Genomic DNA, 16,760 nt, shown 5'->3' with positions numbered 1-16,760 from the left:
AGTAGTGATAGGATCAGGAAAACACCACCAACCTTCTACAGGTAGCTTTAGCTGAACACTGTGAAGAGGACGCACTACACTAATGTTAAAATAATGTTGCTGCCTGCGGTAGTGATAGGATCAGGAAAACACCACCAACCTTCTACAGGTAGCTTTAGCTGAACACTGTGCAGAGGTCGCACTACACTAACTTGTAGCTTTAGCTGAACACTGTTCAGAGGATGCAGTACACTAACTTGTGGCTTTAGCTGAACACTGTGAGGAGGACACACTACACTAACTTGTGGCTTTAGCTGAACACTGTTCGGAGGACACACTACACTAACTTGTAGCTTTAGCTGAACACTGTGCAGAGGTCACACTACACTAACTTGTAGCTTTAGCTGAACACTGTGAGGAGGACGCACTACACTAACTTGTAGCTTTAGCTGAACACTGTGCACTACACTAACTTGTAGCTTTAGCTGAACACTGTTCAGAGGACGCACTACACTAACTTGTAGCTTTAATTGAACACTGTGAGGAGGACGCACTACACTAACTTGTAGCTTTAGCTGAACACTGTGAGGAGGACGCACTGCACTAACTTGTAACTTTAGCTGAGCACTGTGAGGAGGACGCACTACACTAACTTGTAGCCTTAGCTGAACACTGTGCACTACACTAACTTGTAGCTTTAGCTGAACACTGTGAGGAGGACACACTACACTAACTTGTAGCTTTAGCTGAACACTGTGAGGAGGACGCACTACACTAACTTGTAGCTTTAGCTGAACACTGTGAGGAGGACGCACTACAGTAAATTGTAGCTTTAGCTGAACACTGTGCACTACACTAACTTGTAGCTTTAGCTGAACACTGTTCAGCGGACGCACTACACTAACTTGTAGCTTTAGATGAACACTGTGCAGAGGTCGCACTGCACTAACTTGTAGCTTTAGCTGACCAATGTGCAGAGGATGCACTACACCAACGTTAAAATAAAGTAGCTGCCTGCGGTAGTGAAAGGATGAGGAATACACCATCAACCTTCTACAGGTAGCTTTAGCTGACCACTGTGCAGAGGAAGCACTACACCAACGTTAAAATAATGTAGCTGCCTGCAGTAGTGATGGGATCAGGAAAACACCACCAACCTTCTACAGGTAGCTTTAGCTGAACACTGTGAAGAGGACGCACTACACTAACGTTAAAATAATGTAGCTGCCTGCAGTAGTGATAGGATCAGGAAAACACCACCAACCTTCTACAGGTAGCTTTAGCTGAACACTGTGAAGAGGACGCACTACACTAACGTTAAAATAATGTAGCTGCCTGCGGTAGTGATGGGATCAGGAAAACATCACCAACCTTCTACAGGTAGCTTTAGCTGAACACTGTGCAGAGGTCGCACTACACTAACTTGTAGCTTTAGCTGAACACTGTTCAGAGGATGCACTACACTAACTTGTGGCTTTAGCTGAACACTGTTCAGAGGATGCACTACACTAACTTGTGGCTTTAACTGAACACTGTTCGGAGGACGCACTACACTAACTTGTAGCTTTAGCTAAACACTGTGCACTACACTAACTTGTAGCTTTAGCTAAACACTGTGAGGAGGACGCACTACACTAACTTGTAGCTTTAGCTGAACACTGTTCAGAGGATGCAGTACACTAACTTGTGGCTTTAGCTGAACACTGTGAGGAGGACACACTACACTAACTTGTGGCTTTAGCTGAACACTGTTCGGAGGACACACTACACTAACTTGTAGCTTTAGCTGAACACTGTGCAGAGGTCACACTACACTAACTTGTAGCTTTAGCTGAACACTGTGAGGAGGACACACTACACTAACTTGTAGCTTTAGCTGAACACTGTGCACTACACTAACTTGTAGCTTTAGCTGAACACTGTTCAGAGGACGCACTACACTAACTTGTAGCTTTAATTGAACACTGTGAGGAGGACGCACTACACTAACTTGTAGCTTTAGCTGAACACTGTGAGGAGGACGCACTACACTAACTTGTAACTTTAGCTGAGCACTGTGAGGAGGACGCACTACACTAACTTGTAGCCTTAGCTGAACACTGTGCACTACACTAACTTGTAGCTTTAGCTGAACACTGTGAGGAGGACACACTACACTAACTTGTAGCTTTAGCTGAACACTGTGAGGAGGACGCACTACACTAACTTGTAGCTTTAGCTGAACACTGTGAGGAGGACGCACTACACTAAATTGTAGCTTTAGCTGAACACTGTGCACTACACTAACTTGTAGCTTTAGCTGAACACTGTTCAGCGGACGCACTACACTAACTTGTAGCTTTAGATGAACACTGTGCAGAGGTCGTACTGCACTAACTTGTAGCTTTAGCTGACCAATGTGCAGAGGATGCACTACACCAACGTTAAAATAAAGTAGCTGCCTGCGGTAGTGATAGGATCAGGAATACACCATCAACCTTCTACAGGTAGCTTTAGCTGAACACTGTTCAGAGGATGCACTACACTAACTTGTGGCTTTAGCTGAACACTGTTCAGAGGATGCACTACACTAACTTGTGGCTTTAGCTGAACACTGTTCGGAGGACGCACTACACTAACTTGTAGCTTTAGCTAAACACTGTGCACTACACTAACTTGTAGCTTTAGCTGAACACTGTGAGGAGGACGCACTACACTAACTTGTAGCTTTAGCTGAACACTGTGAGGAGGATGCACTACACTAACTTGTAGCTTTAGCTGAACACTGTGAGGAGGATGCACTACACTAACTTGTAGCTTTAGCTGAACACTGTGCACTACACTAACTTGTAGCTTTAGCTGAACACTGTTCAGAGGACGCATTACACTTACTTGTAGCTTTAGATGAACACTGTGCAGAGGTCGCACTACACTAACTTGTAGCTTTAGCTGACCACTGTGCAGAGGACACACTACACCAACGTTAAAATAATGTAGCTGCCTGCGGTAGTGATAGGATCAGGAATACACCATCAACCTTCTACAGGTAGCTTTAGCTGAACACTGTGCAGAGGATGCACTACACTAACGTGTAAATAATGTAGCTGCCTGCGGTAGTGATAGGATCAGGAAAACACCACCAACCTTCTACAGATTGCTTTAGCTGAACACTGTGAAGATGACGCACTACACTAACGTTAAAATAATGTAGCTGCCTGCGGTAGTGATAGGATCAGGAAAACACCACACACCTTTTACAGGTAGCTTTAGCTGAACACTGTGAAGAGGATGCAGTACACTAACATTAAAATAATGTAGCTGCCTGCGGTAGTGATAGGATCAGGAAAACACCACCAACCTTCTACAGGTAGCTTTAGCTGAACACTGTGCAGAGGTCGCACTACACTAACTTGTAGCTTTAGCTGAACACTGTTCAGAGGATGCACTACACTAACTTTTAGCTTTTGTTGAACACTGTGAGGAGGATGCACTACACTAACTTGTAGCTTTAGCTGAACACTGTGAGGAAGACGCACTACACTAACTTGTGGCTTTAGCTGAACACTGTGCAGAGGTTGCACTACACTAACTTGTAGCTTTAGCTGAAGACTGTGAGGAGGATGCACTACACCAACTTGTAGCATTAGCTGAACACTGTACACTACACTAACTTGAAGCTTTAGCTGAACACTGTTCAGAGGATGCACTACACTAATTTGTAGCTTTAGCTGAACACTGTTCAGAGGATGCACTACACTAACTGTAAATAGTCTAGCTGCCTGACTGTGGTACTAATAGGATCAGAAGAACACCAGCAATTTTCTTCAGGTAGCTGTAAATACTGTAACACAAGCCTGCCTGTCAGTAGGAAGATAATAACAGGAATAGATCTAGCTAAATTGAATACAGTATATATATATATATATATATATATATATATATATATATATATATATATATATACATACAACACCTGCGATGCATATACACAATACACTGTAAGTGCAGCTAACTGACTAACTGTCCTGCCTAATCTATCTAACACTCGAATTTGGCGCGAACGGCCCATATCGTTTGCAATTCGGCGAATGATCGAACAGACAATGTTCAAGTCGAATATGGGTTTGACTCGAACATGAAGCTCATCCCTACTTAGGAGCGGGAGCGGAATCGGGAGAGGCTGCCTGGGGGTCCGTGAGATAGCGTTCTATCTTTCTGCAGTTTATCGCTGCCTTTGTTGCTCTTGTTGCTCCTTTTACTTTCTGACTGCTTCCTGGTGCCTTCTTCTTTCTGGTGGTGGGCATACCGCAAGAGAGAGAGAGAGTAGTAGCAGGGGTAGTCGTGCGGGGAACGGGAGTTCAAGTTTTACACATCTTCTTTCATCCATGATGTTCACACCCCGCCTCTTCTTTATGTCTGTACGTAAGTTTGTCTTTATTATCAATAAAAAATCTTTAAAAAAAAATGTTAAATTAGAGAAAGGGGAGATATATGCAGTTAAACTTTATGGATCCTATGCAGACTCTCCTCTTGTTGGTGGACAACTGGGCAGCCTCAGGAGAATACATTTGGCCCAGTGTCTCTCAACATTTTACAGACCCGGCACCCTTGTTTTAAAGTATGAAAAATCCTAAGGCACCCCAATTTAATATGTAAAAAATGCATATGTTGCTTATCAATGGGGAACCTGAGCCTTTGATGTTGCAGTCACTCACCTTGATTAATTAATTTCACATCAAAAGCCCCTCTTCACATCAGATCTCCCCCATCACGTCAGAGGCACCCCTAAACATGTCCAATAAAAAAAACTAAAAAAAATAATCGTAATGGTGGTGATCCACAGCTTATAGCAAGACTGTGATAGTATGGCAGGCAGTCAGACACCATAGCTCCCAAATGTCCCTGATTTTGGAGGGACTGTCCCTGATTTGGAGCAATGTCCCTCTGTCCCTCATTCCTCCTCATTTGTCCTTCATTTTGGTCTGAGCTATATAAATGTATATAAACTGCTCTTTTTATCTATCAAAAAGTGTTTTCCAGCACAAAACCTTTCATCTGATTTCTAAATTGCTGCATTTGTAAATTCCAAAAGCCAATATAAGCCAATTCTCCTTTAAGGGGTCGGGGCCAGGGGTGTGTCTTATGCCTGCATTCTTTTGCTGATAGGTGTCCCTCATTCCCACCTCAAAAATTGGGAGCTATGAGACACTAATGCCGCGTACACACGAGCAGACTTTATGGCAGACTTTGCCTGGCAGACGGGATTTCGTCAGATAATTCGATCGTGTGTGGGCTCCAGCGGACTTTGTTTTCTCAAAAGTTGGACGGACTTAGATTTGAAACATGTTTTAAATCAATCCATGGAAATCGAGTCCGGTCGAAAAGTCCGCTTGTCTGTATGCTAGTTCGACGGACAAAAAGCCATGCTAGGGCAGCTATTGGCTACTGGCTATGAACTTTCTTGTTTTAGTTTGGTCATACGTCATCACGTACGAATTCGACGGACATTGGTGGATTGTGTGTAGGCAAGTCCGTTCATTCAGAAAGTCCATTGTAAAGTCCGTTGAAAAGTCCGCTGGGCAAAGTCTGCCGTAAAGTCCGCTCGTGTGTATGCGGCATTACTGATACTTTGTGGGAACCAGTAACACTAATACAGTGATCAGTGCTAACAATATACACCGACACTGTACTAATGACACTGGCTGGGAAGGGATTAACATATAGGGCGATTAAAGGGTTAAATGTCTGCCTAACAGAGCTTGGTACATTCACTGTGAGATGCTTTTACTAAAGATAATAAAAACTGGCACATCCACACTAACAGGACAGAGCTCTGTATTGCTTACAGTCAGAGAGCTCTGTCCTGTCATCTTCTTCGCCGATCAGCAGGTGCCAAATGTCATCCATTGGCCAGGACCCACTGATGGGCTTGTGCTGTGACTAATGAGAAAATAGCCGGCGTGGCCCCTACCCGGAAGTGCTGGATTACATATCTAATAATGTTATCCAGTGCAGGAGAGCCACTGTGCCGCCATACTTCTACATGAGGCAGTCGGCAAGCGATTAAGATGATCTGAATGGTTGGTGGTAATAAAACTACAGATTCAACTCAAGTTGGTGTCTTCTAACTCATTGTCAGGAGTGTGGCAAAGTGGTTAAATTGATATTATGAATAGTCCATACACCAGATTAGTCTTATTCCCTCAGTAGCTCCTTCAGGAGTGTGCTACATATGTACAAATTATATAACCACTGCTCCTCCAAAAATGGCTGTTTAATTAATTACAATAAAAATTAATCTGTGAAGGCACATGTGCAGCAGCTTCTAAGATGGCCGCTGGCTACTAGAGCTCTTCTCCACCACAGCCCTTAAATCGCCACCAGAGCCACCAGAACAGACCCCCGAGCACTGAACTAGGACACACGAGTGGGGGAGACCCCCAGGAACCCGCACAGGATAATGGTGCAAGCCAGGAGAAGCCTCTCGAGCCAGATGACCGCGGAGGCCGTCCCGGTCTGCTACGCTAAGATGGCAGTGGCTCCACGAGGCTCATACAACATGGGAATGCAGAGGAATCCATCGCGGATCAGGACTCACAGCCGCCACCTTCCCCAGATACTGACTTTCCTCCCCTACCCCTGGTCACTTCACCCACATCCACTGAGTCCCTGCTGGGCAGACTGGGATCTGGCCTCCCCTCTACTCCTATGACTAGGGATGAGCTTCGAGTTCGAGCCAAACTCATGTTCGACTCGAAAATTGGCTGTTCGCAAGTTCGCCGAACAGCGAACAATTTGGGGTGTTCGCGGCAAATTCGAATGCCGTGGAACAACCTTTAAAAGTCTATGGGAGAAATCAAAAGTACTAATTTTAAAGGCTTATATGCAAGTTATTGTCATAAAAAGTGTTTGGGGACCTGGGTCCTGCCCCAGGGGACATGGATCAATGCAAAGAAAATGTTTTAAAAATGGCCGTTTTTTCAGGAGCAGTGATTTTAATAATGCTTAAAGTCAAACAATAAAAGTGTAATATTCCTTTAAATTTCATAGCTGGGGGGTGTCTATAGTATGCCTGTAAAGGGGCGCATGTTTCCCGTGTTTAGAACAGTCTGACAGCAAAATGACATTTCGAAGGAAAAAACCCATTTAAACCTACTATTGCATTGCCGACAATACACATAGAAGTTCATTGATAAAAACGGCATGGGAATTCCCCACAGGGGAACCCCGAACCAAAATTAAAAAAAATGACGTGGGAGTCATTACCACAGGGACATGACGGGACTTCCCTGTGGCATTCCCCGTGATGTCACAGGGAAGTCCCGTCAAGTCACCGTGCGTCAGAGGGGGGCGAGGTCACTGGGTGGCCCCGCCCCCCCGTTATTTAACAACCGTCAGATGAGGAGACGCCGTCACACAGCAGGAGCCTCCCTCCATGCCAGCGGAGAAGAAAATGAAGAAGAGAAGAAGAGAAGAAGAGAAGAAGGAAGAAGAGAAGAAAACAAAGAGAAGAGCGGGAGCCTCCCCCCATGCCATGGGTGCGGAGCGGCCTGAGATGAAGAAGATAGAAGAAGCTGTGGAGGAGATGCTGGACGAGAACGCCGGAGGAAGAACCAGAAGAGCCAGAAGAACCAGAAAAAGAAGATGAAGGAAGAAAGATGAAAGAAGATGAAAGAAGAAGCATTTAAATAAAGGAATTGTCAAAAACTGTCTCTTGTCATTTTTAACATTTTTGACAGTTTTTTAGTGAAATGGTAGGGGTAAGTACCCCCTTACCATTTCACACGGGGGGGGCGGGATCTGGGGGTCCCCTTGTTAAAGGGGGCTTCCAGATTCCGATAAGCCCCCCCACCCGCAGACCTCCACAACCATCGGCCAGGGTTGTGGGGATGAGGCCCTTGTCCTCATCAACAAGGGGACAAGGTGTTTTGGGGGGCTACCCCAAAGCACCCTCCCAATGTTGAGGGCATGTGGCCTGGTACGGTTCAGGAGGGGGGGCCGCACTCTTGTCCACCCCTCTTTTCCTGCGGCCTGTCAGGTTGCGTGCTCGGATAAGGGTCTGGTATGGATTTTTGGGGGGACCCCACGCCGTTTTTTTTTTTTTTTGGCGCGGGGTTCCCCTTAAAATCCACATCATTTTTTTTTAAACTTTGGCCGGGGTTCCCCGTAATAACCATACCAGACCTGAAGGGCCTGGTATGGAATTTAGGGGGACTCCCACGTCATTTTTTTTTTTTTTTTTGGTTCGGGGTTCCCCTGTGGGGAATTCCCATGCCGTTTTTATCAATGAACTTCTATGTGTATTGTCGGCAATGCAATAGCCGCAAGTAGTTTTAAATGGGTTTTTTCCTTCAAAATGTCATTTTGCTGTCAGACTGTTCTAAACACGGTAAACATGCGCCCCTTTACAGGCATACTATAGGCACCCCCCAGCTACGAAATTTAAAGGGATATTACACTTTTATTGTTTGACTTTAAGCATTATTAAAATCACTGCTCCTGAAAAAACGTCCGTTTTTAAAACTTTTTTTGCATTGATCCATGTCCCCTGGGGCAGGACCCAGGTCCCCAAACACTTTTTATGACAATAACTTGCATATAAGCCTTTAAAATTAGCACTTTTGATTATTCATGTTCGTGTCCCATAGACTTTAGCGGTGTTCGCGTGTTCGAACAAACTTTTTTCCTGTTCGCATGTTCTGGTGCGAACCGAACAGGGGGGTGTTCGGCTCATCCCTACCTATGACGGACTGAAGTAAAGGCTGTCACCCCCTATGCCCACGGACTTTCCGTCCATGATCGAAGCTTTCTCCCAACTACTCTCCAAGAGCTTGGCCCTGAATGCAGCCCAAATAGCCTCCTCCATCCAAGCTGACCTGCAGCAACTAGGGCAGAGGATGGACACAATTGAAAAGAAAGCACATATTAATCAAAACTCAGCCAGAATACAAGAAATGCAGGATCAACTTGAAACAGCTTTTGCAAAAATCGATGACCTCGAAAATAGATCAAGACATTATAATTTCCGAATTTATGGGCTCCCCGAATCTGAGAAGGATGTACACGCTTCAGTGAAAACACTGCTGAAGGGCCTTATTCCTGATATCGCAGGACACCATCTGGAGCTAGGCAGAGCCCACAGAGCCCTGCAACCACCCCGTTAGAATGGTCTCCAAAGAGACATAATCGTGAAACCCCACTTCTACTCCCTTAAGGAGGAGGTGATGAGGAGGTCTAGGGGTTCAGATGATCTCAAGCTGCTTGGTCACAGGATCCAGATTTTTGAAGATTTATCACCATACATGGTACAGAAAAGATGATCTCTCAAATCGTTACTCCAACTGCTGATTGAGAAGGAAATCACATACTGCTGGTCCTTTCCCCTGCGATTGAACTTCTTCTACAGAAATAAAAGCTACGGCTTCTCAACATTCGCAGAGGGAGAACGTCTTCTGCTACAATTGGGCCTGATTGCACAAGATCCAACACCTTCCCAGACGGGCCGGAACACCCCCTCATCTATGAAGAGACCACCACCGGCGAGCCCACTGCAACCTACCTGGCTGAAGCAAAACTCCAAACGCTTTAAAGAAAATCTCCCGCCATGATGTACTGGCCCCCTCTAGGATCAGGGCCCTGATCCAGAACTTCCCTTGTGCCAACTCCTGATCCATGATGACCTTTTGGATCCTCTAATTGTATACCCTTCCTGCTGTCCCCATGGTGGAAGTGTCATGCCTATGATACGGTCTAAACCGTAAACCAGCTCACTGATATATTAAATCAGGTGGCAGCCTCTTATGTGAGCCTTCAGGGATGGTATGGAGGAAGGAGGATACCTGTTCCTTCGCCAGTCCTGGTACCCTAATGGCTGGACGGGAACTTTATCAGGACATCATACCTAGTTATATTTTTTTCCCTCAGCTGGACTTTATATGTGTTATTTAGGGGTGGCCGGGTGGGCACAAGTTTACTTAAAATGTTCTATTTGGTCGGGTTCCCACTCATTCAGTATACTAGACGCTGCTGATATGACTCTCTGTTTTAGCTTAGCGGTACAACCTCTCATTACGCAGCAAGAGAATACCGTATACCCCATGTTTTGGGATATGGTGCTCTCCCCATTTTGCGCTGGCTTTCTCCCCTGGGCCCCTTGGAGGGAGGATGGGGGCCCTGGGTGGAGGTCGGACTAGATAGAAAGCTCTCTGTTAGTTATATGTATTTATGTTGATTTTTTTCGTTGGGTTGTTCTGTTTTTAGTACATAGCAGAATACCTTAATGCCTTAATTTACCTTGTACTACTGGTGGCAGGGCTGTGGTGGACCCAGTGCACCTCCAGTAGGAACCAAGAGCGCAGTTCATGCCTTTGGTTTCTTGTCCGGCTGCCCTACAGACAGGGCGCCTGCCCTCTCAGGTTAAAGGGTTAGGTTGGGGTAGCCCATCCTGCCCTGAAAATCCGTCGGACTTTGGTTGATCGTGTGTAGGCAAGTCCGTTCATTTGAAAGTCCGTCAGAAAGTTCGTCAGAAAGTCAGTCGAAAAGTCAGCCCGTGTGTACGCGGCATAACACAGCTTTTGATTTCTCCATGGATAAAACTGGATCTGGAATACCTACAGTATCTGACCGCGAGATTGTGTTTCCAGCGCGTTCTCAGCGACAGGGTGCTGTGCATGTCACGCTGGCTCGCTTATCGGGAAAGGAAAACTTTTTTCTTTCGCGATGAGTGACAGGCAGTGCTGACAGCTGTCTGGTATGAATCCTGAGGGGGGAACGCCGCGCCAAATTTTAAATAAAAAAACGGCGTGGGTTCCCCCCCAGGGACATACCAGGCCCTTAGGTCTGGTATGTATTGTAAGGGGACCCCCTACGCTGAAAAATCGGCGTGGGGGTCCCCCCAAAATCCATACCAGACCCTTATCCGAGCACGCAGCCCGGCTGTCCAGGAAGGGGGGTGGGAACGAGCGAGCGCCCGCCCTCCTGAGCCGTACCAGGCCGCATGCCCTCAACATGGGGGCATGAGTGCCTTGGGGGAGGGGGGCGCCCTGTTGCTCCCCCAACCCAAAACACCTTGTCCCCATGTTGATGAGGACAAGGGCCTCTTCCCGACAACCCTGGCCTTTGGTTGTCAGGGTCTGTGGGTGGGGGGCTTATCTGAATCCGGGAGCCCCCTTTAATAAGGGAGCCCCAGATCCCGGTCCCCCCACCCTATGTGAATGAGTATGGGGTACATGGTACCCCTACCCATTCACCTAGGGAAAAAAGTGTCAATAAAAAAAAAACAGTACACAGATTTTAAGAGTAATTTATTAGGCAGCTCCGGGGTCTTCTTCCCACTTCGGGGGGTCTCCTTCCGACTTCTCCCGGTGTTCGGCCTCTTCTCCCGGGCCCCTCCGCTATCTTCTTCCAGCTCTTTTGCCAGCGAAGGGCCCGGTCTGCTGCCGCTGTCTTGTCGCGCTGTCTCATCGCTTCTTCTCTTTTTCTCTTCTTCCGATGTTGACACGACGCTCTCTCCGGCTGGAATGCTGTGTGCGAGCTGTGGAGCCATTTATATAGGTGGTGACCACGCCCCCTAGTGATATCACGGTCCCAGCATGCGCAGGGACTCTGGCATCATAAGGGGCATGACCCCAGAGTCCCTGCGCATGCTGGGACCATGACGTCACAAGGGGGCGGGGTCACCACCTATATAAATGGCTCCGCAGCTCGCACACAGCATTCCAGATGGAGAGAGCATCGTGTCAACATCGAAAGAAGAGAAGAAGAGAAGAAGTGACGAGACAGCAGCAACAAGACAGTGGCAGCAGACCGGACCCCTAGCTGGCAAAAGAGCTGGAAGAAGATAGCGGAGGGGCCCGGGAGAAGAGGCTGAACACCAGGAGAAGAGGCCGAATACTGGGAGAAGTCAGAAGGAGACCCCCCAAAGTGGGAAGAAGACCCCGGAGCTGCCTAATAAATTACTCTTAAAATCTGTGTACTGTGTTTTTTTTTTTTATTGACACTTTTTTTCCCTAGGTGAATGGGTAGGGGTACCATGTACCCCATACTCATGCACATAGGGTGGGAGGCCGGGATCTGGGGGCCCCCTTATTAAAGGGGGGCTCCTGGATTCCGATAAGCCCCCCGCCCGCAGACCCCAACAACCAATGGCCAGGGTTGTCTGGAAGAGGCCCTTGTCCTCATCAACATGGGGACAAGGTGCTTTGGGGTGTGGGGGTGGGGTGTATACCACTCGTCCCAGGAATGGCATCGGGAACTGGTATTACTCCCTCCTCTCCTTGACCCAACTCGGTCCTTCTCTTCTATCCTCTCTCCATTTCCCACGTTTCCTCTCTCTTCTGGGACTACCTAGTTCCTTCCATCCCCACAGAGCAAAATGACCTGTAGTTTCCCCCCACGGGGAAAGCTTTTAAGGTTGATTTCAGGACTGTCGGAGGGACCTCGCACTCCCTACAGTACAAGTATTTCTCCGCCTTGGATGTAATCTAAAATAGAGGGCTCCACTTTTATAGCCTTCGATTCAATCCATGGTGACCCCACCTACCGGAGTGGAGACGGACTCCGGGGGGACACTGTACACACCCACAGGAAGATCCCACTGGGGAGGTGTGTATGAGGCCTCTTGGTCCATCTGGAACCCATATCCCGGAGATAAAATTATACTTTTTTTTGTTATTTCCTAAATGTTCGTCCCCCTGACAGTCCTGTCCACAAAACAAGAGTACACTGAGACCGAATCATCTTCACTCCTGTAGAGTGTACCCCTAGCACTTTTCTCTGCCTCCCTTCATGTATTCCTGTACACACAATGCTTTTGTTTTGATCTATGATTTTTGTACGGTCATTATTCATGTATAATTTCTTATACACTATTTCTCATATAAAATCAATAAAAACATTTTAAAATAAAAATTAATCTGTGTTATATGTATTACTCTTCGCAGATAGTGAGAACTGTATGAATTGTCCAGAGGAAGAATGGCCCAATGAGAAGAAAGATCGGTGTATTCCAAAACACCTTGAATTCCTTTCCTACACTGATGGCATTTCTAAAGTATTCCTAACAGTTTCTGCTGTACTCTGCATTGTGACTGTTTTAATAAAGGGGATTTTTATTACCTATCTGAATACCCCGATCGTCAAAGCTAATAACAGAAATCTGAGTTTTGTTCTTCTTGTCTCCATTTTATTGAGCTTCCTCTGTGTGTTCTTGTTCCTTGGGCAGCCACTGGATATAACCTGTATATTGCGTGTCATGACATTTGGAGTCATCTTCTCCATAGCTGTCTCCTCTCTTCTTGCTAAAACCACCATGGTTTATATTGCTTTCAAAGCCACCAAACCTGGCAGCTACTGGAGGAAATGGCTTGGAAGCAAACCGGCCAATTCCATAGTATCAGTGTGCTCATCTATTCAAGTAATAATATGTATTAATTGGTTGTCCTCTTCTCACCCTTTTAAGGAAATAGACACTCACTCTTATCAGGACAAGATCATTATTCAGTGTAATGAAGGGTCTGTTATCGGGTTCTACTCTGTGTTGGGTTATATGGGGTTTCTGGCAGCTGTGAGTTTTGTTCTGGCTTTCATGGTGAGGACATTACCTGACAGTTTTAATGAGGCCAAATACATCACTTTCAGCATGCTGGTTTTCTGCAATGTCTGGATTGCCATTATTCCGGCCTATCTGAGCACTAAAGGGAAATACATGGTGGCTGTGGAGATATTTGCCTTATTGGCCTCAAGTGCTGGACTTCTAAGCTGTATATTTTTTCCAAAATGTTTCATTATCTTATTTAAACCTGAATTGAATACACAATCATGTTTACTTGATAGCAAAAATAGACATGAATAACTACTCTTAGGAATTTGTTTATAAATGCTTTCACACAACATTCAAATAGATTTCACCCAAGTCTAATGAATTTCAAATGTTGTTAATCCTCAGTCAAAGTTGTGTAAATCTCATGCATTTTTGTTTTTAATGGTAGATGGAGATGAAACCTGGGGCTGGAGGTGGGTGATGGTTTTCAAATTAATGTCATTGTTATGTCGGTGTATTCCCTGTAGGGCATTTGATCAGTAAGTAGGCAGCTATTGCAAGCCAAGCATGTCCAGAATGACATTTTTTTTCAAGATTAATTAGGTACTGATGGATTAGGCCCCATTCACACCTGTGCGTTTTGTAGCTTGAAGCCTCAAGCTACAAAACACTGGAGGGGAAAATATCAATTATTCTCTATGGAGATGGTTCACATCTCCACTCCAAAACACCTGAAGCCAGAAGCTCAAATGCCTGAAGCTCAAACAAGTTCTGGAACAGATTTTAGACAGATTTGGGCGTTTTTCTGCTTTTTACACTGGTGACCTTTTTGATCAAAATCGCATCAAAAACGCGGTGAAAACCATGGCAAAAATTGCGGCAAAATCGTGCGACTTTCTGCCTGAAAATGCTATGCTCAGGTGTGAATGGAGCCTTAATATGTGTGTGTTCACACCGCAACACAATTTAATTCATTAGTTATGTCCGAGTCACTAGACTGTCAACCCTATATTTTGCTAAGCCTTGGTGAAGGGGGTGATGTTGGACTCCTAAAACGTGTTGGCTATTTTACCCATTTAATATTTGAAATAAACCTCATATTGGACTTAAACTATTTAGTGTGGCACTTCAATATTCCGAAATTAAGATTTTTGAACAAACCCCCCAGTAACCTTTTGTCAAAGTTCTCCTCTCCGTACAAAACCTGCCTCTGAAATTTGCCCATACTAAACCCAAAGTGTCTTTTCATAAAAAATTTGATTTTTGAATGTTCAGTCAATGTTCTAGTAGTAGATGGGGTCAAATAGATTTTTTACTGTAGCAATAAAAAAAATCAAAGGAAAAGTATGGACATATTTTCTCCAAACAAACAAAATTCTAATAATGATTGTGGTTTCTGTCTTCATAAGCAAATGTTAAAAGCAAATGAAATGTTGAAATACTTTTGAGTGACATTTGTCAAGTTTCTGATGGCAGTATCGAATGAAACAAGAATTTTTCTGCAAATGTTTGTATAGAAAACTATTTCTGTATAGCCAGCTTAGGAACCAACAATGTAAAAGGAGCCAAGAGCTTCACCTGCTGGCTGGAATTGTAGGTGTGGGGAAAAATATTCTAAAAAAAAAAAGCTTAAATAAAGTTAATAAATCAATATAAAACATTATACATTTCCTTTAACAGGCAAATCAATGGAAAGCTAAGGATATCCATAGACTTGTGAAGTGGAAATGATCTTGTTTCGGGCCCTTCTAAACTCATTTTAGTTATAATAAAATGATTCTCAAGTTTTTTTGAAATATAAATCACATTTAAGATCACATTTAAGTGAACCTGTGTTTTTCCCCAGAAGAGTAAATAGTTATCTTAACTGCCCACTCCCCACCTGATCATATTCACATTCTCCTTGATTGCCACCTTTCCCTTCTCTACTGAAAGTGAACACTAATACCTTATACTTCCAGGTATGGGGGCATGTGGTTTACTCCCCTTCCTCCCATGTGACAACATGGTGCTTGGTGATTGGTTGCTCAGACATCTGGCACTGTCTTTTGGAGTCATAGAGAGATGCTTGCCTTGTGTAAGCCCCAAGTCAGGTTGTGTAGTCAAGGTTGTCTCTCTCCTCTTTTCTTGGAGGATGAATAATTAGCAGTTATTCAACAATAAGCATTTACATACACACAGGTTTAAAATGTCAAAGGCTCATTGCTTGATTTTAATATGGAATCAAATTTAGCAATTATTCCCAAGCACAGGAGATGATATGTTCATATGTATGCACCCCCTGACTAGGGTTGTCAACCTCCAGAAGTGAAAAGTACTCACACAACACAACATAATTACTGACACAGACACTTTTTTACTGACATTTTAAACCATTAGCCAAAATGTCAGCATGTAAGCTACATACATTTAGCTAGTGGGATTTGCAATGTACTTGAGATATAATAAGAGACAAAACACATATTTCTCCTTTTACATGAAGATCAGGGTAAGATAAGATTTGTCACCAATCTTCAATTTGAGAGATTCCCCTTCAATTTCAGTTCCATAGCCACCACAGAAAGTGAGGGGAAATTCCAGGTAGCCACCAAGATCACAAGAATTATGCCCCGTACACACTGTTGGACATTGATCGGAAATTCCGACAACAAAATCCTAGGATTTTTTCCGACGGATGTTGGCTCAAACTTATCTTGCATACACACGGTCACACAAAGTTGTCGGAAAATCTGATCATTCTGAACGCGGTGACATAAAACACGTACGTTGGGACTATAAATGGGTAGCCAATAGCTTTCATCTCTTTATTTATTCTGAACATGCGTGACACTTTGTGCTTCGGATTTGTGTACACACGATCGGAAATTCTGACAATGGATTTTGTTGCCGGAAAATTTTATAGCCTGCTCTCAAACTTTGTGTGTTGGAAAATCCGATGGAAAATGTGTGATGGAGCCCACACACGGTCTGAATTTCCGACAACAAGGTCCTATCACACATTTTCCGTCGGAAAATCCGACCGTGTGTACGGGGCATTCGTTTCCCAATTTATGAAGGTCCCTCTATTCCTGTTGTAGATTGGATTTTAATTTTGGTGATAATAGTAAACAGCCAGCCGGGGCACAGAGATTTTAATAAACAACTGACATTTCAACTATCAGCTGCCACAGAGATAGAAATGTGAGTATTATGGAAATAACAAGAAAGTACCTTGCGGAAGGATTCAGTAGAGCAGGTGTCCCCCATGTGAAGTTTGAGGGAT

The 16,760-nt window shown here is 44.8% G+C and overlaps 1 protein-coding gene across 1 annotated transcript in view; it reads left to right on the top strand.

Moving 5' to 3' along the window:
- The window catches only part of LOC141140901 (vomeronasal type-2 receptor 26-like), a 173,774-nt gene extending 159,964 nt beyond the window's left edge, over positions 1-13,810 (top strand). The window contains exon 6 of the mRNA XM_073628474.1: positions 12,900-13,810. Within this exon, the coding sequence (XP_073484575.1) occupies positions 12,900-13,810 (911 nt within the window). The remainder of the gene's footprint in view (positions 1-12,899) is intronic.
- The last annotated feature ends 2,950 nt before the right edge of the window (positions 13,811-16,760 follow it).

The sequence above is a fragment of the Aquarana catesbeiana genome, linkage group LG01, assembly GCF_042186555.1.
Source record: "Aquarana catesbeiana isolate 2022-GZ linkage group LG01, ASM4218655v1, whole genome shotgun sequence".
In the NCBI taxonomy this organism is placed as follows: Eukaryota; Metazoa; Chordata; class Amphibia; order Anura; family Ranidae; genus Aquarana; species Aquarana catesbeiana.
Note: the sequence above shows the minus strand (reverse complement) of the source record. Positions and strands in the feature narration are given on the sequence as shown.